Source organism: Tripterygium wilfordii, chromosome 18, assembly GCF_013401445.1.
Source record: "Tripterygium wilfordii isolate XIE 37 chromosome 18, ASM1340144v1, whole genome shotgun sequence".
Taxonomy (NCBI): Eukaryota; Viridiplantae; Streptophyta; class Magnoliopsida; order Celastrales; family Celastraceae; genus Tripterygium; species Tripterygium wilfordii.
In genome coordinates this window covers 694778-715657 of record NC_052249.1, presented here as the reverse complement: position 1 = coordinate 715657, position 20880 = coordinate 694778, and the positions used below count along the sequence as shown (strand labels likewise).

The following is a 20880-nucleotide window of genomic DNA, read 5'->3' as shown; positions in this document are numbered from 1 at the left end:
GGGATCATCCTCTATGAAATCTCCTAAAAATGCATCCTAAACTGGATCTTTTTCATCATCATTGGTTGTTGTTTGACAATTAATTCCATGATTTGTAGGGTCATATCGTTAGGAATTTTGTTGAAATTGTTCATTTTTCCCATGAAGTTTTTGTAGTATGTCTTAGAATTTTATTGTGATATTATATGTTTTTGTGTGTTATTTTATACCTATATTGTGAATATGTTTCATTTAAGCTTTTATCTTTTTGTTTTTATATGCAATTAATATGTGATAATTGATATGACTATTTTTTGTATTATTAAATATCATTTTAAAATTATTTGTATATTATTAATTGTATGTGCTTGTGGGTCTTAAAGTTATTTAATATATTTAATTTTTTCTTTTGTTTTTTGTGTAGGTTTTTTTAGAGGCATCCACGTGACACCAAAGAGAAACCTTTTGGATCATCCATTATATATATATAGATTGATTGCTTGTCGTCCACGTAAGTGTGGCTTGACAAGATACTCAGTGGTCCCTGTACGTCGTATCATATGCGTGGCGGCGTACCATCATCAATAATAATATTGTCACATTTAATAGGAGGTTGATATGAGTTCATGGACGATTGAGAATAATTTAAAATTTGAATTATAAAGTAATTATTTTAATCCCCAATCACCTATGATTTGGTATCACAACCTATGAATTGTCATTATCCACACTTAGTGCTTAATTCATATCCAGTACCTCCATTAACGTCTTCAGGTATCTTTTTGATAGTGGTTGTATAAGTGAGAACTTTTGACTACTCCACCTCTCTTATTTTATATGTATTTGGATCTTTAACTAGCCATATTTTGATCTCATCATAATATTTATATTTTGCCTAATTCAAAGCCTAATTGATTTTGATTACATCACTTATTAATTGGACAAGTTTTTGGAGTTAACTCATTCTCGCGGGATTGCTACCCTTGTCCCGTCTATTGTAACACGTGTGTCACTCATAACAGAAGGGGCCGGTTGTCGGCATGATGACTTGACGTCATCCTCACCTTCCTCTGGCTTATCATCGGCAGTCTGTTCAGGGTTTCAAACTCAACCGTGGAGTTTCAATATTTCTTCTTTTTTTTAAAAATGGGGAGGGGGATTCGGACCTTGGTCATCAATATGATACACACCATTCTTACCACTCCACCTAGGGATTGAGTGTTCAATATTTCCTCTTAAATATGTTTTGTTCAAATTGTTATATCCTCCTAATCTGCCTCAAATATTATTGTTAAGCGGTTACATTTACACCTACCAACTCATACTCCAATTATGCGTTGGTAGACGATCTTAGTGAGAAGTATGAAATGATATGATATCAAGGGAGAAGCAACTGCTTAATATTTTTTTACAAAAAAGAGAAGCAACTGTTCTTTGTTCAACTCCAGTAGTTCATCCCACCTGAAGTAGCCAGTGACACTATGCATAATTTCCAAGTTGACAAATATGGAAAAGGTGATGACGATTCATGATATATATATGTGGGGTTAAAATGTGAGCTGTATAGATTACAATTTTTTTTCCCTACAAATTAATGGATAGTGATGTGTGTGATGATGCCACAATTTGTGCATCAATAGTTTGTTCATAACGCAATTCATTAGTTCAAACTTTGCAAAATTTGATTTGCTTAATTAGATTAGACAGTATCTATGTAGTGTAGCTATCACCTTTTGTGTGGGTCGTTGAGAGGCCACCATGCTCTGTCGAGCACTAAAGTTTGTTTTCAAGAAATGAGAGACGAGAAAAGGTTTGGTCTAATCCAATCCACTTGAAGTAGATTTGTCCTGAGCTGAAGGTTGGCATAGTTTTCTCTTTTAAAATCACCCTAAACTAAAGTGTTTCACTCCATCTTATAAACTATATCATTTGACTTTAACCAAGAGATGTGAGAGTTTTAGTATTAACACTCTTCCACACTTGTGACTTGGTTATGCGAGACCCAATAATTAGATTATACGGGATCAGGGCCCTTGTGATATCCCTCACTCTGTGAGTTGATCTATACACAAGGACAACTGAAAAGTCCAATAGAATAATAGATGACCCAAACAAATGAAAGGTCTAAATTGGAATATACTCCAATATCTTGTTACAAATATTCTATATGTTTCTTTGTTTAATCAACATAAAGCTAACAAAAAGAGTCCATTACGCACCTTTTTTTGTAAGTGTCTCTTACATATCTTAATTTGTAGGGTAACATACACCACCCACGACATACTATCATTATATTGATGATTATGGGCCTTGTGGCCTTTTTTGCATATCCGTCCAAAATCTCTGAACCATCCCTTCACTCTTGCAGATTCAGAGATTCTTTAGCAAACGGGCCATTCAAATTGGACCGTCCACATACAAAGCGGTTATAAACTCAACAGGCCCACAAAAGCAAACCAACCCACGACCAAAAATAAAACAAAGAAAAGCCCAAACAACCGTGTTGAAACTTGAAACGTTTCAAGCACACTCCCACTTTCCAAACGACCGTGTTGAAACGACTGCGTTGTATGCTCCCACTTTCGAGCATGGCGAGGATCTGTACGAACTCGTTGTCTCTAATCCAGTCACTGTTGCTTAGACCCGTTTGGTATTGCGCTAGCGAGAGTTTTTCTATACGCTCCTGCCGTTTTCTCTCGCTACCCCTCGCGTCTTCTTCTTGATCCCCGATTGGCGTTGTCTCCCAACCTCTCCTTCTTCCTCGACTACGTTGAAAGGTAATCCGTGTGTCCTAGTGTTAGTTTGTGGAAAGTGTTGGCTAAATTTTCGATTATGTGTTTGTCGATTCAAGGTTTTTCTTATCGAAGCTTCTCTCCGTTTTACAATTCCTAGGTTATTCTTGATTCGTTTCGTCTCTTGCTTATGTTAGTTCTATTGGTGAAGAATTTATGCTATCAGCAGTTATGCTTAATTGGTCTAGGGTTTAACGTTTTCAGTGAGGAACTTCACATTCCTTGCAATTCCAAACTCGTTCTGTATTATCATCTTTTTTTAAAAAAAATAAAAAATAAAGGAGGACGTATGACAGTAATGTGTACATCGCGTCACACTGGACAACTCCCGTGCCGTTTTTACCAAAACTGCCCTTTCCTAATCTTAAAAGGAAAATATTAATATATAAAAAAGCCCTAGTTCCCTCAGCGTCACTCCTGCGTGTCGAAGGGATCCCTCAATTCCATCGAGCCAAGCTCTTACCGACAGTGTGATTCAGGTAAATCGTAGAGGTTAATCGAATTTCAGTTTGATTTCTTCTTCGTTGGTTTGGTAATTCACGTCTACGGATCTATGCTGATTTTATGTTCGTTTGAGTGTTTTAGTCTTCGTTTTTCTCGCCCAGATTGTGTTAGGGTTTTTATCACATCGTCTTCGGTTTTCTCGTTGTCTTCTATTAATATGTATGGGTCCGATTGGTTAGATATCACAAATCGTTAAATCTTGCAGGCAGGATGAGTAGCCGTGCGAGCAGAACTCTCTATGTCGGAAATCTCCCAGGTGATATTCGGGAGAGGGAAGTGGAGGATTTGTTTTACAAGGTGACGCTGCTCAGCTTATTATTCCTGTTTTATCTGTTATTCTATGTAATGGTGTTCGTTGTTCTGTTGAATGATAATTTTTTTTTGAAATTGTGCTAAAATCTCTTAAATTTGATGGAAACCAATAACTGAAGTACTATAAATTGTGTAAAAAATAACCTATTAATTAAAAATCTTTAAAGTTTTAATAATATAACAACATTTATGTTATATTTATTTTGAAGTATTTTTTAAACTTTAAAGTTTTTTAAATTAGTAGGTTATTTTTTACACAATTTATAGGATTCAAAAATGACAATTATATGGATGTATTTTTTACTCTGATATTTTTTCAAAAGAGAACTTATGTTGTATTTATATGTTCTTTATAATTGCTAAACTGATGTCTAAACTGCCTGTGTATTTCTTAGTATGTGTATCAATGGAGATTTTCTTTGGAACATAAATAAGGAATCCAAGATTCAATATGTTTGGCTGTGGTTTAGGTGCTTCCCTGCTCCCAGATTTAATGTACTTTTAAATCAGAAAGTCTACGTAGATTTATATTCTTTTGTGGCATCTCTCTTGGGTTAGTGGTTGGGGTAACTCAGGTTGGAGATAAGGTAGTCCAGCTTCTCCCAAATTAAGCCTATGAGATGATTCTCGATCAAGCATGGGAGATTCCTTCTGTAACGACTATTTCGAGTGAAGAAATGGATGCCAGTTATGGGTGGCAAAGTCACTGCCAAATCTGCACAAACCCTGTGGGAAAGGGATTATTAATCTCATGGTTCTTCTACGTTGCTACAAAAGATGCCCCTTTTGAATGTGATTGTTATTATCACATCATGTGATCGATATTGAGGATCTTTTTGGTCTGAAATACTGTTCTCTTGGTCGAATGGATTTATAATTTCATCTGCCTGCTTTTCCCTTTTGTTTTGATTTGTCCTCACTTCACTCATAATGGTCGTCAATGAGAATCACAGCCAGATATGAGCAAACCTTTTGAAAGGATTAATAATCTCATTGTTGTTCTACGTTGATACAAAAGTTGTTCCTTTTGAGTTGAGGTGTGATTGGTATTATCAAAACATCTGATAGATAATGAGATCGTTTTTTGGACTGAAATTGGTCATATGGAAGTCAATTTACATCTGTCTGCTATTCCCTTTTTATTTGATTTATACTTGTTTAAATACTTGTGATTACGAATCTTTTGTGAGATGTGCGGAGTTGCTCCATATTGTGTTCTTGTTCCAATTTGACGTTATTGGTGTCCCTGCAGTTTTAATCTTCTGTTCTCAATAGACAGTGCCTGCTGCCAAATTCAGTAAGCGACCAATAGGATCATTATAGTGGATTTTTGACCTTTTCGTGTATCCTAGGTTCTAAAGGTGATACCGAGGACATAGCCTAAGGATAAAAACTAGGGAGACAAATATTTAAAGTCGCAAAAGTGAGTTAATTCTTGGAGTGGGTTTTCCATCCACAGGGGAGTGTCATCGTGATTCTTAAGGATTTAGCACTCGTACCCCTTATCTATTTATCTACCTTTTCCTCCCTTTCATTTTTCAACTTTGGAGTCATTATCTGCAAACCAAGTCATATCAGCTCTTATTTTTCTGTCATGGAGCAATCTCGTGTTGAATATGCACTACATTGTGATACACAGTATGCATATTTTCGTTGCAAATATGCATCTTTTGATGTATTCAGGCTTCTAATGTAATAAGCTGTTGATCACATTTGTTTTCTGTCGATCTGACTCTCTGTCAAGTGAAAGTGCTGTTTAAAATAAGATTGAATAGTGAAAGAGCACATACATAGTGGATTCCAAATAACTTATTGTGGATTCATTTAGCCAACTCCAAATATTTAGAACTAACTTTCTAGCAGTGATGACTGATGTATTTGTCAATTTTTTCAACCGTTCTGGAATTAACTAGGTGGATATTTGAATTCATGCAATGAGATTTTTGTGTATAAGGCAAGGTTAAATATACCCTTCTATTTTTTGTGGATGTCTTGGAACAAGCATGAACCATGCTGCAATTGTACTTGACCTTCATAGATTTCTTCTTTTTTTGTCTTTACAGTATGGACCTATATCCCATATTGACCTAAAGATCCCACCAAGACCCCCTGGTTATGCATTCGTAGAGGTGCGTCTTGAATTTCTTTATTTAATTATAAGTTTTACGTTAAATTTTCTGTAGTATATGTGTCATTTGCTGCGATATTCACAGTTTGAAGAGGCTCGGGATGCTGAAGATGCAATTCGTGGTCGTGATGGTTATGATTTTGATGGGCATCGATTACGGGTCTGTTATTGTTGTAATTCATTGAAGCTTGTGCGTGGAAACATTCGCAACTAGTTGGTAAAACATGCATGGGTAATGTATTTGATGATCTATGTATACTGTATAGGTGGAACTGGCTCATGGTGGGCGTGGACATCCATCATCAGATCGTCATAGTAATCATAGCAGCAGTCGCAGTGGGCGTGGTGGAGTTTCCCGGCGATCTGATTATCGTGGTGCGTACTCCATAAATGTTCCTCAGTGTAGAATTTATTGTGATGCACTTGTTTGGCTTTAGTTTGTAATTGCTTTGTCATGCAGTGATGGTGACTGGTTTACCCTCTTCTGCTTCATGGCAAGACCTCAAGGTAATCTTTATATTTCTGTGGAAGTTCATTTCATGGGGTTAGTTGTTTTTGGTGTTGATAAATTTTGATGTTGTGCATTCTTATTTCAGGATCATATGCGTCGAGCAGGAGATGTCTGCTTCTCCCAAGTCTTTCGTGATGGTAGTGGTAAGACATTGCAAATTTTTTTTGGTCGATTTTTTCCTTTAGACTGGCCTCCTACTGGGTGGGGTGGTGATGGTTGGGGGACTTGAAACTCTTTACCTGCAGGACTGCAAGATGTCCTCCCCAATCACTTCACAATCGGTGGCGGTTTGGTGTTTTGTCTTTAATCATTAATGTCTTAAATTCTGTAGGTGGAATGCCACGGCGTTTCAGACCCTTTTTTCCCCTGTTGTAGTGTAGGGTTGGATTGTTGGGATAATTGCTTTTGAACCTGCGGATGTATTTTATTTTCCCAACCAAAAGTCCTTTGCAAAGAAGAAAAAGAAATCCCTCATCTCTTTTTCGGTTTTCTCTTGATATCAAAATTTTAACAACCTGGTTGAACGCCACATGCTACGTGGTTGAACATTAGTGTTTTTTTAAGGTTCTTTTTGATTTAATTGTTGATTTCTAGAGGAGATGTCATCTAATTTTGATTGTTTAGAATCATTGCATTCATATGTACACTTAACTGATGTTCTGTTGTGACTTTTTTTGTAGGCACAACAGGTGTTGTGGACTATGCAAACTATGACGACATGAAGTATGCGGTAAGTTATTTCATTATTTTCTTTGCTATTTACCCTTTGTTAGCTAATCCCCAGTTACTTTCTTTTGCAACTTTCAATTTCTTTTAGTGTGAATCTTATGTTTAATTGTGAAGCATAATGTTTTATTCTGCAGCTCAAGAAACTTAACAACTCTGAGTTTCGAAATGCATTTTCTCGGTCATATGTTCGTGTATGGTGCAGCCCTAGCTCTTCTGGAAATTACATTCTTTTCTCTGTTGATATCTTCTATGTATTGTTCATTCACGAGTCATTGTTGACTCGTTCATTTGCTTACAGGTGAAGGAATATGATTCTAAGAGTAGTCCTGGCCATCCTAGAGGTCGGAGTGATAGCCGCAGTCATAGCCGTAGCCGCAGTCGCAGCAGGGGTCGAAGTTATAGTCGGAGCAGGAGCCCGAGGTTTTGCTCACATATTTTTCTAACATTGTTCTGTTATGTATGGATTTTTTTTTTGCAGTTTCTTAGTCTGGTTCTGCTTATGCAGCAAGTCTCCAAAAGCAAAATCTACGCGTCGCTCACCTGCTAGGTCTCGGTCAAGGTCTGCTTCTTCTCGCTCTCGCTCTGGGTCTAGGCCTCGCTCTCTGTCAAGGTATTATATTCTTAGACTATTATGTGAAGTCGGTTGTTTCTCAATGTCACGATTTATCCAGTGATATTTTATGGTCAACTTATTTTAGCATTATCCATTGGTTTGGGCTGTGGGGAAGCATACCCTGGAAATCAAAGCTTCTCCAATATGACTTGCTTGTGCGAGTTTTTTTTTATTCTGTCTAGAAATAAGGGATGGAGATGGAAATCATCACTGAAAATGAGAATCAAATCTCAGATTTAAGCAATATAAGTGATCCTCCAGATGTTTTGGAACTTTCATGGATTTCAGCATAGGTGTCACGGACACGGGAATTGTTGCCTAAATAATCTGGCAGACGTATTCCGCTGGTCCACTAACACTCAAATTGATATTTGTGAGCCTTTTTGTTTTTGATTCTCTTGTTAATTATTTGTTTGTTCCTTTTAATAGTGGCAGATTAATGCTTTAGATATAGCTGGTAGCTACAGCCAGCCATGCTCATTCTTTCCCATGTGAACTTGTTGGTTTTCTAGCTGGTAGGTTTTAAAGCCCATTATATAATCGCCTTGAGAAGAAAATAACGGACTGTCCTAAACTCCTAATGTTAGTCTCAGACAGCCCTGATCTCTAAAAATAGAATCTCGTGCCTCCATGTGGGTCTGCAAGTATTAAAGTATTATTAGCTGCGGATCTTGTTTGCTTTTGACTTGTGATTTTCTCATCCAGTGGCTATGGAACTTTGAGTTTTGGACTAGACTCTATATCCGTTTTCTCTCTTATGTGGAATGAAAAATGCCTCGTTTTGTTTGTTATAGATGTGGATATATGGAGCAAACTGGGGATTGGATAATAGTTTCTTGATGGAATATGGTTCAGTTACGTGCATCTTTTTTGGGTTGTAGAGGTATGCTGTTATTCAGATGGGCAGCTATGGAAACCTTCATGGTCTCTGTTCTAATTTATTTAGCATTGTAAATGTGCATGGGTGCTAGATTGGAACAAGGAGTATATGGATTGCATTTTAGAGCTGGCATACAATTGACTAATGGCCATTGGATCTGGGACTCACCAGCAATGAGCAGTAGGAACTATTTCATTACCATTTTCTGCCCCAACAAGTACAACTGTGAAGCTAGTTGGACATACTATCTGGATTTCCTGTGGATTTTGATCTACACTAGGGAAGCATGCTCCGTATTGTTTGTTGTCTCAAAATATCTTTGTGGTTAATCTTATCGAGCCTTTTCTTAATTATCATAATTAACTTATTTATTTATGCATGAATTTACGATTTTTTTGTTTATGCAAGAATCTACAAATTTGGCTGGATTTTTTCTGCGTTGAATTGCTAAATACTTTATGGCTTTTTCTGACGTGGAAGAGGCGTCAAGGCTCTTGGATGATAGTTGTTTAACAGGAACATGTGGATTTTAAATGTGGGTTGTTTATGGAACTTTTGCAGATCTCCATCAAGATCCAAATCTCCGCTGCCATCTGTAAGTCATTATTCACACATATTTGGCAGACTGTATGATGTTTGTTATCTGTTTCTGTCTTCTGGATGCCCCTGGTTGTTGCTTTTATGGTTGTGTAGTGTGCATGGGTATGGTTCCCCAAGGGTGGGCAAATGAGGTAAAAGCATAGTAGTTATCTGCTAGGTTTTGGGCTTTTTTTAGCCTAGTGGCTAAGATTCCGAATCTTTCATCCTTCTCCGGAAGAAAGGGGAGAAAAAGGAAAACAACACTTGTGCACAAGGCTTTCATAGTGGGTGGGGTCGAAGACAGACAAAATGTATTGCTGTATGCATACCGTATCCCCACATAATGTGGAGAGATTGTTTCCATAAATTAATAGGATAAAAGGGGTTTAAAACCATTAGTTGATTTGCATCTATTTCTGTAGCATGTTCTTAGTTAATTGTTGAAGGTATTCAGGCAACTTAAGTAAGGACATGGTGGAATTGGGTCTTCAGAAGACCTCTACTATCATAGCCCTCTTGTGTTGTGAATCGTTGGATTAAGCAGGCTGCCATTTCATTTTGTATTGATGTTGGTATGGACCATTGTAATGCCAGAAACGAGCGAGTAAAAGCCCCAAGAAACGCGCAAGTAAAAGCCCCAAGAGACGCAGTCTAAGCAAGAGCCCAAGTGGTAGCCGTAGCAGGAGCAGGAGCAGGAGCAGGAGTTTATCCCGGTTACTCACTCGCATTCGTATTATTGTTCCTCGATAATCCTTGATTTTTTCATTTTTCTCCTTTATGATATCAATGTTAAACCATCTGAATCATTTCTGACTTTGTTCTTGATTGGAAAATTGTTTTACAGGTGAGATTTGATTGTGGCTTCTTTGCCTGTTCAGGAAGTGGAAAATGGATGAGAATTGTAATATTTCGTTATCCTGATAAATTATTATTATTGAGCAGTGTCAGTATAACACTTCTCACTAATGGACCCCCATTGAGTTTACTGAAGATGATGGATGGGTTTGGCACATTAATTGCGTCTTGAAATACTTTGTTCTGATTGTTGTGCGGACACATGTTATGCCTAAGTTGGATTCATAGCGGAACTGAGGTTAGCTTCACATTGACTATTGTGTGGCTTTTTTTTCTTATAATCTGCTTTATGCTTGTTTTTCGTCGGGGGAGATCCGTCTGCCCACCGTTTTGTTTTGTATTTTTGCAAAGCATTGATATCAGAGCTTTTATGGTGGCACCTTGTTAATCTATTTTTGATGGGGAGGTCAGTGCAATGAGTTTTTCTAGGCCTGGTGGTCAACTGGACCTGTTAATCTGGGCAGGTAAAAGGGAATGGCTAGCAGAGTTATCTTACATTGAGGATTATCGGGGATCATACAAATGAGCGGCTGACAAAAGCCTATTGAAGTTTTATGATTGGCGGGAAGTCTCAGCATTTTGGAAACACTGAAACAGTAATGGAGGAGGGCTGTCGAATATGTTTGAAACAAGGGGGTGGGGAGAGAGGCACGTGAATGTCAACAAGAAACAGCGAGGCTAACCGGGAGTAGTCCCAAGAGGTGTTAAATGGGCCGGATGCCGGTTGAGGAAGGTCAACGTACGATAGGCCTGGCCCAGCAACTATTAAAAAATTTAAAATTGGGCCGGGAAAGGCATTCAAATCCGCAATGTTCTAGGCTTTGTGGGCCGGAAATCCTAGCCCAGACTGTAAGTGTAATGAATAATGCGATTTGTGGGACCCTTTCCAGCCCCAAAAACACAGAAGGCCGAAAGGATAAATTTACAAGGAATGAAATTTCTGACATTAAAAAGAAGGGGGAAGACATCCTTCCAAGATCAAATACTCGTTCTAATAATTTGATCCAATTTTATTAAAACATAAATGAACGGGAGAGAGACTAACCTCAGATCATTCTTTGCAAAGGCCTAACGATTGAACAACTTCCCTACTTCACATTGCAATCACATTATAATAATTACAAAAATTCCTCTGTACCAGGAGAAAAGCAATCAATCTCAGTAGCAAAATGAAAGTACACTAATATAGTAATATTGGGATTCAGGAGTATGGACAGAATCTAATTACATTCTGCAACTTTTCCTGGCAACTTATTAAGCAAATCTAAAGTCTAAACATGACATGCAGACCTGGAATAGCCTGACAACCTGAAATAAAATGATATCTGAAGAGGTTCCAAATATTAGTCTAGAAATGTTGTGTACTTGGCTTAACAAGGCAAATACCAAGACTCGAGTAGCAAATACGGCTACACAAGTAGAGGTTATTGACGTTTACAACATTATTGCACAAACCAAAACCACCCACATCCATCACAGGGTAAACAAAAAATAATGTCACTTGAACAAATCAAAATACGAGTCCAGACAAATACAATATCTTCAAAGAATTTTTATTAGTAGAACTTTTGAAAGGTAATTGATTACCGCTAATGGTGTTTATCAATACCATCTCCACTTTCCGTGCCCTTCCGTGTAGCTGCTCTAAGTTTACGCTGCTCTTCCTTGTAAATACGATTTCTTCGTTGAAACTACAATAAACATTTTCATGGACCGAAATGAGAACCAAAACTTAAGACAAGCGGCTGAATCAATGCAATATGAAGGAAATTATTATGGCATCGTAAATTCTCTTTGGGTCATTGTAACATAAATTCAGACGACTAAATCAGCCTATTGAGGTCAACTATGGACCTAAAAGCTCAAAAACAATTACGACTTGAAGCAACGTGATGTCATGATGAACCTTTCAACAAAACAAAAAACTACTGACTGCACACTTTTCTTTAGGTGATTTGTGTGGAGCAAACTGATTGATATATTCTGATGTAGTAGATTGATTGATGTAAGTATCATTAAAGACTTGGAGTAACATAACTCATTTCTCCGACAAAGACATGCCATTTTGCTGACCAAAGTGGAGATTTAGTGCTCCATTGGAAATGAAGAAGACACCAAACAATCAGATATTCAACTTTCAAAGACTTTGGGCTCTCATTTGATGACTTTGCAACATTTCCTAGGACACATCCAATCCACACAGTGGAAGCCTTCTCGCTTCCCGCCAACAATAAGAATGGACATAAAATTACTATCAGATTTCAATGTGAGAACATTTGAATGCACAAGCAACAAAAAAAAAAAGAAACGAAGCAAATGCCAGAATCTGAGTTCCAATTCTCTGTTGGCAATGTACAGCGCTGAAAACGCTATTAAGAGAGCACATCAGAGACTCTAATTTGTTGCCTTCAGTGGACAACTGTCATTCATGGTATATTATTAGGTATCATTGTCACTGGATTATTAAAATTGCAACCAAACCAAAAAATTCTATAGCCCAAGACTTTCAAACAATCTATTTCTAGACAATCTAATTGCTCTAGAAACGACAGTATGATAAAACTGAATCAACACTGGGATCAGAACAGAGATTAACCAACGTAAGGGGGTCAAAACAACTATTAATCCACCAAACCCTCAGTTGTGTTTGCATATAATGTTTGTACTGTAACCATTATCTTCAATTCTTCATCGCAAAAAGATCCTATTGTTGGGTCACTCCTGCAAGAAAGTTAACCTTAATTTTGCATGAATTCTTATATTGAATCCCTTACATACTTTCCTTTGTGCTGTTCTTAATTTACACATAGTTATGCTACCCACATTCTGCGAGCCCTAAACCCTAAACTATGCCGATTACTACCAATACACATACTACGTATCTATACCGCCTTCAAATATGTAAAGTCTTTAATGCGCAAGTGCAACTATCTTCAAACAAGATATCATGTCAACACAATAACAGAAAAGCTAGTCTTAGAGAAATTCAGTCAACATTGTAGGAATTCGCCATTCAATTTCCTTTCCATTTGGATAGTTTCAAAAATGAAAACATACTATTAATCTTACTAAGGGATGGATAATGATTGATTTTGGTTGCAGGTTCAAATCTTGGAAAGCATTATGGGATAAGTCGATAAGATTGCCATATCTTGCCCTCCCACGGCCACGACCCCATCCTTACCCGACCTTCCTTGTAATTCTCTAGGTTGCATTGCACCCCCTTGGTGCTCTGATAAACTTTTAGCCATTCATAAAAGTCACAAGTTCAAATCATGGAAATAGATTCTCTGCACTGTGAGATTAAGATTATAAACATCTTGCTCTTCCCCTACCCCTACCCCAACTCCACTGTGGGAGGTTTGTGGACATGAGTTGTTTACCCTTATAAGGGTGAAATTGTTGCCTCATGGCAAACTTGTTTCAACGCATCCTAAAGAGGGAGCGGCATCCATTGCAGGAGTCTTGTTAACAAATAGATCGCGACCAACATAAGATCTACTTATTCAAATTCAAAATGACATGCCCTATCTGTTCCAATCAGTAACGGATCTATGGTGAACTCCTATATCTATATTCAAAATAAATTAGGGCTCCCAAATGCAGCAATAAAACAAATACTATGTAATAAAGAAGAAGTCGTCATCCATGAATTAAACAACTAACATTCCCGATAGAGAGTGCTTATAACTGAATCTTATCGGGATGAATAGCGAAAGAAAGAGATGGAAAAACCTCTTTGGAGTGGTGGAGGCACTCGAGGTAGTCTTCACGGAGGAGAACACAGTCCTTGGGTTCACGGCAACGAGACATGCACTCGCTGAAGTCTATCCAGAAATCGTAGCATCTGCCTTTGTTTCCCGATATTCCCCAACCGGACGCCATCGCTCGCTCTCTCCGTCAATGGATGAATGGCCTCATGCTTCTGTTTTGTTTGACGAATTTAGCTGCGAAAGAGGAGTGACAGATCAAACGACGACGTATTTCTTCCTTTCGAATTTCATATAAAAACGACGGCGTTTTGTGTTCAGAATAGTTTGCGCAACTTTTATTGTTAGGTGTGGAAGTTAGAGCGTAGAAGTGACGGAAGGAGAGATGTTGAGAGGAGAAGCATTGAGCGCCTACAGAGCGCTGCTTAAAGCGACTCGTAAATCGTTTGCCGGCGACAGTTTGATGTTAAACGCGTCGGCGTTGGAGGTCAGGAAGAAATTCGAGGAGAGCCGTCAAGTGACATCCGACGCCGAAATCCAAAGACTCCTTGAAGAGGCTCGGGAGGCTTCGCAATTTATTTCTACTATGATCGTCCAAGCCAAACTCAATGAACGAGGCGGCTACGGTACTTTCGAAATTCTAATTTAATCTTACAGATCTTATACTGTTATACAGTTGTTTATTTTGCTGTAGCTGCGGCTACTTCTGTTATTTCGTTCTTTGCTCATCACATGTTTGTCAAATTGTCTCTGTAATACTGCAACACAAAAACACAGTAGATTGGCGTTAGATATTAGGACTATATAGTCACAAGTATTAGAAAACATCTTCAGATCCCAAACATTTGTGGTTGGATGCATGAATCCTGAAGAGACACATTACTTGGAATGATTGGAGGATTTTAGTTGTTCTTATTTGCATCCAAAACCATTGGCAAAACCTAAAAGAATTGAGATCATGTGGTTGAAAGCTCTAGGCAATCAGTAGCAGCTCAACTTTGATCCATAACTGAATTAATGCCCTCATATGGTTGCAGTGGTGGTCTTAGGGTTTGAGTTGTGGTTATAACTGGTGTTGTTAGGATCACCCATATGTACTGGGATAGAGCTTTGGGAAATGGCTTCATAGTTAACATTCTTGATCCACTAATATCATTTTAATTATTTGATCTTGGACTCCACCGTGTTACATAAACTTTGCTAAGAGTAGAGCCAAAGGAAGGTCTCAGCTTTGGAACTTTATCAGCAACAATCTATGAATGAAACCTGACTTTGTTTTGCTATACTGGTTCGTGCAGAAGTAAAGCCAGGTAAGGATCATGCAGGAGCAACCCTTGAAATTCCTTCCGAAGAAATTCTTGGAAAGTCCACATAAGGAGAGGGAATTTGTACCTCTACGCAGCATGGCTGGTGATAGCCTAGCTTATTAGCAAACGATGTAGTCTGAAGTTCGGTGGCCATGGAAGATTCTTGTTTCTTTATTGATGGCCATACTTGTTTTGATTGACTTGTCTTGAGTTCTAGATCTCATTTAAATGATTAGGTAACCTGTACTACAAGCAATTTGCTTTATTTCCCAGCATTGTGTTTTGAGTAATAATATATGTGGCTATTGCTTAGCCTGACATGTATGATTTGTGAATGTCACTTTGCGTTATATTCCCGCATTAAGTCTTAGTCCAGGTCTCAACTGGCGCATGGGAGTTTTGGGTCTTTCACAGATGGTGTGAGTTGAACTAAAGAAATATATGGCATAAAAAAAATACCTGAATCCCATATAAAGAAACTCTTCAACCATCTTAACCTTACTTATAAGAATTCTCAGTTTCTAACTGATGCAGAATATCCTCTGGTGGGAGGTTACTGGTCATTTATTCATCCTACATCGCCTAGGTAGGAAGCTATGACGTGTTTTATATGGACTAAGCTCAATCTTAACTAGCATGTTTTTAAGTCGTGATGGTTGGAGGCCAAGCAAACAATATTGTTTTAGTGGGTTGGATCTACATCAATTTGGTATTTGAGCTGATGCTCGAGTGCGATGTATGTGCGATCACACGAGGACGTGTGTCTTTGAGCAGGGGATGTAATGATGCAGAATGTGAATGGTCCTTACTCCGACCCACTCGTCTGGGTGTGGGAAGCTATGAAATGCTAAATATGGGCTACCCGCCTACCCCACCGTTAATTAGCATGACGTGTTTTAAAATCGTATAGATAAAAAGCCCAAAGCGAACAATATTGTGCTAATGGGTTGGATTTGTATCACTCACATTCTCACACAATTACTTGTCCTATTAATGAGAAACTCAACGGCCCATTCACATGTTACTTTACTAGTCTTGACCTAATTGATCACCCCAATCCACTCCTCTTTATTACAGTCACCAGTCTTTTGCTTCTCTATCAAACCCACTTGCACAAAAGCTATGCCTCTTTCCAAGTCATATTCACCTGAAAAAAATACCTTATAAAGCCACAATCCAAAGCTCAGACCTCACTACACATCAAACACATAGACATGCCAATTCTATTCAACTTCTTAGCTTCCATATTCCTTTTCTTAACCATCAACACTGCCCACTCAGCTTATGATATTCACACAAACAGTTATGTACAAGAAGCATGCAGTGTGACTAGATACCAAGACCTCTGTGTCCACTCACTCGCATCATTTTCAACCACTGCTAAGAGAAGTCCTAGCAAGTGGGCTTGGGCCGGCGTTCCGGGACGATCGGAGAGGCCAAAAGTATTAATCTTTTCTTGATGAAACTAACAAGGATTCGAAGCTTCAGATGAAGAAGAAACAGAGTTGCACTCTCTGACTGCTCAGAGTGCTTTCAAGACTCGATCGATCACCTTCACAAATCGCTGGGCGTGCTTCGAAGCCTCGATGCCAGAAACTTTGAGACTCAAATCGGGGACCTTACAACATGGTTAAGTGCCGCAGTTACTGATGCTGGGACTTGCTTGGATGGCTTTGAAGGCCAAAATGCAAAGCAAGTGCAAGTGCAAGTGCTGCGACATCGGGTTCTAAGAGCCACTTACATCACCGGTAATGTGTTGGCTCTGGTCAACAAGCTAGCAGCAACTGGTATACAAGGCCTTATTGATGATCCATAGAAGGAACAAAATCTTGTACTGATACTGCAATTTTATTGGGATTACCCATACAAACTATCTAATGGTTTTCCAATTATGACAGTGATCCAGAAGCGCTGGTATTGCAGTTATCTCAGTTATTGAGTTATACGTACATGATTTTATGTTTATCATGTAGAATCCACGAACTCACCTAGATCTTGTGCATGTAACTTAGCAGTTGAGATATCAACTGCTGAGATGTTTATCATTTCCGTTGTTTTATTTTTTTTTTCGAGTTGCTTATTTGATTACATGCAAAATTAGTGGGCTTTAATAATAACCTCACTATTTGGCCAGGTTGCTTTACATCTTTTAGTGGGCTTTAGCTCGTAAAACAAGCTAGGTTTTGCTTTGCAATTTGATTCTTAGCACATGTTATGTATTATTATCCTTTGTCGTGGTCCATTTATTTTTCCTATCAAAATGGCTAACTTGTTCTTGATTTGAGGGGCCAGGATTGAAGCCAGATCTTCACAGTTCCCATACATAAAGGGCATATTTGCGATATCAACCTTATCAGAAAAAACTGAAATGAAGTGGAAAATAGTGGATGATATCAAAATCACCATCTCTACTACAATTTTGAAACGTGGCACAAAATGCCGAATTAATACATCAACTGAGGAGCCATCTCGGTCGTTGACTAAGGTAGAGTGAAAGAGTCCAACCGAGAAGAAGGCACCTGAGGAGTCCACATGAGACGCGACAATCAAGAAGAGAACATCTCGATAAGACTAAAATGTTCATTTGGTATACTAGGAATGAATCACGACGAGATTCACCCAGGGAAACCAAGAGTCCGAAGGAAACCAACTTCATCTAAGGAATGAATCACGATGACATTCACCCTCATCAGGATTTACCTAAGAAATAAGAAAGAACTTTCAAAATTTGTCTACAAAAGAGACCTCCAATATCAGGCAAAATACCTTGAAACATACATTTTTTACTTTTTAGTGATTATTTGAGAGAGACCACTCCGAACATTCCCACACTAATAACAGACTGACTTGAGCATTGAAGAACACCCTCGAGGATCCAAAAAAAACTTCATGATGTCAGTCCTAGCATCTGATAAAACACCAAGACCGATCTAGTTTTGGACGTCATTAATAGAAAATTAGTAATGCTGATTATTATCTAATGAAACACGCGTTTACGGTGCTATACCCCTTAAAGTACCTCGAATTTTCTTTGAAAGTAGAATTTTCTTCGCAATCATAGATTTCTTTTGGTGATATTACTGTTCTACCCTGCTTTTGTCTCCAACATTCTTAGGGGTAAATTAGTCAAACCAGCATATTCTAACCTCTCCCACCTCCCCGTATTTGCTGGCCAAGCAAACCACCTTACCACCCTGTCCCCTCTAAATCTCCTTTTCCTAGATATTCTCCTTTCAGTCTCATCCTCAACCGTACATAGCAAAATGAACTCCATTAAAGGCCGCCGCAAAGTGGCCCCGGCGTCTGCAGACGGCGGAGATTCGGGCGACAAACTAGACCAGCTCCTCCTCTCTTCCGCCATCTGCAACGGCGAGGACGTAGGTCCCTTTGTCCGCAAAGCCTTTGCCTCTGGTAAGCCCGAGACTCTTCTACACAATCTCCGCCACTTTTCGCGCTCCAAGGAGTCTGAAATCGAGGAGGTCTGCAAGGCTCACTACCAGGACTTTATCCTCGCCGTGGATGATCTCCGATCCCTACTCTCCGACGTCGATTCTCTCAAATCCGCCATCTCTGGCTCCAACTCTAGGCTTCAGTCAGTCGCTCTACCTCTCCTTACGTCCCTTGACGAATATCTAGAAGCACAAACTGTCTCCAACAACATTAATTTGGCTCTTAATTCGATAGTTCTTTGTATCAAGCTTATGGAACTCTGCATCAGAGCCAATTATCATCTCTCCAATGATAATTTCTATATGGCGTTAATATCTGTTGATTCTGTTGAGAGCGAGTTTTTGGACAAGACGCCGTCAGTCACGCTGAAAAGGATGCTGGAGAGTAAGATTCCAGCGATTCGATCGTATATTGAGCGGAAGGTGAGCAAAGAGTTTGGGGACTGGCTCGTGGAGATCCGTGTGGTGAGTAGGAATTTGGGCCAATTAGCGATCGGTCAAGCCTCCTCTGCTCGGCAGCGAGAAGAGGACTTGCGAATCAAGCAGCGCCAAGCAGAGGAGCAGAGCCGCCTCGGTTTGCGAGACTCGGTGTACGCTTTGCATGAGGAAGATGATGAGGACGGGGCAGGGATCGGGGATGATGCTGGTATCGGTGGCAGTGGTTTGTTGGGGTTCGATTTGACTCCTCTCTATAGGGCTTATCATATACACCAAACGTTAGGCCTCGAAGACCGGTTCAAGCAATATTACTTCGAGAATCGGAAACTTCAATTGACTTCAGATTTTCAGGTATCATCCATGACTCCCTTTCTCGAATCTCATCAAACATTTTTTGCACAAATTGCTGGGTTTTTCATAGTAGAAGATAGAGTTTTGAGGACTGGTGGGGGTTTGATCAACAAAATGGAAGTCGAGAATTTGTGGGACACTGCTGTTAGTAAGATGTGTTCAGTTTTAGAGGATCAGTTTTCTAGGATGCAAACTGCGAATCATCTTTTGTTGATAAAGGACTATGTGAGTTTGCTTGGAGTGACTTTGCGGAAGTACGGGTACCCAGTAGATGCCTTGCTTGATGTTTTGAGCAAGCATAGGGATAAGTACCATGAGTTGCTGTTATCAGATTGTCAAAAACAGATTGCTGAGGCACTTTCTGCTGATAAGTTTGAACAGATGATGATGAAGAAAGAGTATGAGTATTCAATGAATGTGCTCTCATTTCAGATACAAACATCAGATATTGTACCGGCATTTCCTTTTGTTGCTCCTTTTTCATCTACAGTGCCTGATTGTTGTCGGATTGTGCGATCATTTATCGAGGATTCTGTGAGCTTTATGTCGCATGGTGGGCAGCTTGAATTCTATGATGTTGTTAAGAAATATTTAGACCGTCTTTTGAGTGAGGTTTTGGATGGGGCACTGTTGAAGCTTATAAACACATCAGTCCATGGGGTATCTCAGGCAATGCAGGTGGCGGCAAACATGGCTGTCTTGGAGCGTGCTTGTGACTTCTTCTTCCGTCATGCAGCACAACTCTCAGGGATTCCCTTGAGAATGGCAGAGAGGGGTAGGAGGCAGTTTCCGCTAATTAAAGCCCGTGATGCAGCAGAAGAAATGCTATCTGGGCTGCTTAAAGCCAAGGTCGATGGTTTCATGATGTTGATTGAGAATGTGAATTGGATGGCTACTGAGCCTTCACAGAATGGGAATGAATATGTAAATGAGGTGATAATATACTTGGAAACTCTGGTTTCCACTGCCCAGCAGATACTTCCAGCGCAGGTTCTTAAAAGGGTTTTAGAAGATGTTCTTTCTCACATATCAGAGACGATTGTTGGGGCTTTACTGGCGGATTCAGTTAAAAGATTGACTCCAAATGCAGTAATGGGGTTTGACGCGGACATCCGGTTCTTAGAATCTTTTACAGAAAATCTGGGACCCCTGTTTTCAGATACAGATGCTAACCAATTGAAATCAGCACTTGCTGAGGCTAGGCAAATGGTAAATTTGCTCTTGAGCAGTCATCCTGAGAATTTCCTGAATCCAGTGATAAGGGAGAGGAGTTTCTATAAGCTGGATTACAGGAAAGTAGTAACAATTTCAGAGAAATTGAGGGATCCTTCAGATCGATTGTTTGGAACCTTTGGGAGCAGGGGAGCCAAGCAGAATCCACAGAGAAAATCTCTAGATGCATTGATAAAAAGGCTTCGAGATGTGAGCTGATTTGGCATAGACTTGTATTTTGATTTTTACCCCATCAATTGTAATTTTCAGGTGAGTAGTTTCTTACGGATGTCCCACTTGTGGCTATGGATTTGATTGTTTCAATTAGAACAGGAGGAAGATTAGATGGTATTTGTGCTAATGTTATGCTGTCATTCTATGCAAACAAATAGATGGTGTTTTATTTATGTTTAATTTGATTTTTATTTCGAATAAAAAAAAATATAGTTGGATTTGCAAAACCAATCAAAAATATAAATATAATTTTTTCAAATTTTAAAAAATATATATATTTTGAACCCTAATAGTTGA

The 20880-nt window shown here is 39.0% G+C and overlaps 4 protein-coding genes and 1 pseudogene across 5 annotated transcripts; 4 read left to right on the top strand and 1 right to left on the bottom strand.

The window, feature by feature from the left end:
• The first annotated feature begins 3157 nt into the window (after positions 1-3157).
• On the top strand, positions 3158-10182 carry LOC119983943 (serine/arginine-rich splicing factor SR34B-like). 2 transcript variants are annotated; one of them, XM_038827678.1, is made up of 14 exons: positions 3158-3250; positions 3481-3572; positions 5651-5716; positions 5801-5875; positions 5982-6090; positions 6176-6222; positions 6312-6369; positions 6907-6956; positions 7090-7146; positions 7254-7375; positions 7461-7565; positions 9010-9043; positions 9622-9740; positions 9872-10182. In XM_038827678.1, the coding sequence occupies exons 2-14, from the start codon at positions 3486-3488 to the stop codon at positions 9873-9875; spliced, it is 933 nt and encodes a 310-aa protein (XP_038683606.1). In that variant the 5' UTR covers positions 3158-3250; positions 3481-3485; the 3' UTR covers positions 9876-10182. The 2 variants fall into 2 exon arrangements, with proteins under 2 accessions (XP_038683606.1, XP_038683607.1); XM_038827679.1 differs by lacking the exons at positions 9010-9043; positions 9622-9740; positions 9872-10182 and adding exons at positions 8363-8451; positions 8540-8876.
• A 996-nt stretch (positions 10183-11178) lies between these two features.
• On the bottom strand, positions 11179-13836 carry LOC119983946 (NADH dehydrogenase [ubiquinone] iron-sulfur protein 5-B). Its single transcript, XM_038827681.1, has 2 exons — positions 13618-13836; positions 11179-11573 (listed from the first exon to the last, which is right to left on the bottom strand). The coding sequence occupies exons 1-2, from the start codon at positions 13765-13767 to the stop codon at positions 11472-11474; spliced, it is 252 nt and encodes an 83-aa protein (XP_038683609.1). The 5' UTR covers positions 13768-13836; the 3' UTR covers positions 11179-11471.
• Positions 13837-13935: 99 nt separating this feature from the next.
• Positions 13936-15253, top strand: LOC119983944 (mitochondrial zinc maintenance protein 1, mitochondrial-like). Its single transcript, XM_038827680.1, has 2 exons — positions 13936-14218; positions 14891-15253. Exons 1-2 carry the CDS (start codon positions 13978-13980, stop codon positions 14965-14967), a joined length of 318 nt encoding a protein of 105 aa, XP_038683608.1. The 5' UTR covers positions 13936-13977; the 3' UTR covers positions 14968-15253.
• Positions 15254-16113: 860 nt separating this feature from the next.
• On the top strand, positions 16114-16819 carry LOC119984283 (annotated as a pseudogene).
• A 1247-nt stretch (positions 16820-18066) lies between these two features.
• Positions 18067-20756, top strand: LOC119984213 (exocyst complex component SEC15B). The gene has a single exon (XM_038828055.1). The coding sequence runs from the start codon at positions 18163-18165 to the stop codon at positions 20566-20568; it is 2406 nt and encodes an 801-aa protein (XP_038683983.1). The 5' UTR covers positions 18067-18162; the 3' UTR covers positions 20569-20756.
• The last annotated feature ends 124 nt before the right edge of the window (positions 20757-20880 follow it).

Excerpts from the sequence above, each read along its gene's own strand:
- LOC119983943 (XM_038827678.1), top strand. The coding sequence starts at position 3,486 with ATGAGTAGCCGTGCGAGCAGAACTCTCTATGTCGGAAATCTCCCAGGT. Across the intron at positions 5,717-5,800 it reads CTGGTTATGCATTCGTAGAG|TTTGAAGAGGCTCGGGATGC; the intron begins GTGCGTCTTGAA and ends CGATATTCACAG. Across the intron at positions 6,957-7,089 it reads ATGACGACATGAAGTATGCG|CTCAAGAAACTTAACAACTC; the intron begins GTAAGTTATTTC and ends TTTATTCTGCAG.
- LOC119983946 (XM_038827681.1), bottom strand. The coding sequence starts at position 13,767 with ATGGCGTCCGGTTGGGGAATATCGGGAAACAAAGGCAGATGCTACGAT. Across the intron at positions 11,574-13,617 it reads GCCTCCACCACTCCAAAGAG|TTTCAACGAAGAAATCGTAT; the intron begins GTTTTTCCATCT and ends TGTTTATTGTAG.
- LOC119983944 (XM_038827680.1), top strand. The coding sequence starts at position 13,978 with ATGTTGAGAGGAGAAGCATTGAGCGCCTACAGAGCGCTGCTTAAAGCG. Across the intron at positions 14,219-14,890 it reads CAATGAACGAGGCGGCTACG|AAGTAAAGCCAGGTAAGGAT; the intron begins GTACTTTCGAAA and ends TGGTTCGTGCAG.
- LOC119984213 (XM_038828055.1), top strand. The coding sequence starts at position 18,163 with ATGAACTCCATTAAAGGCCGCCGCAAAGTGGCCCCGGCGTCTGCAGAC.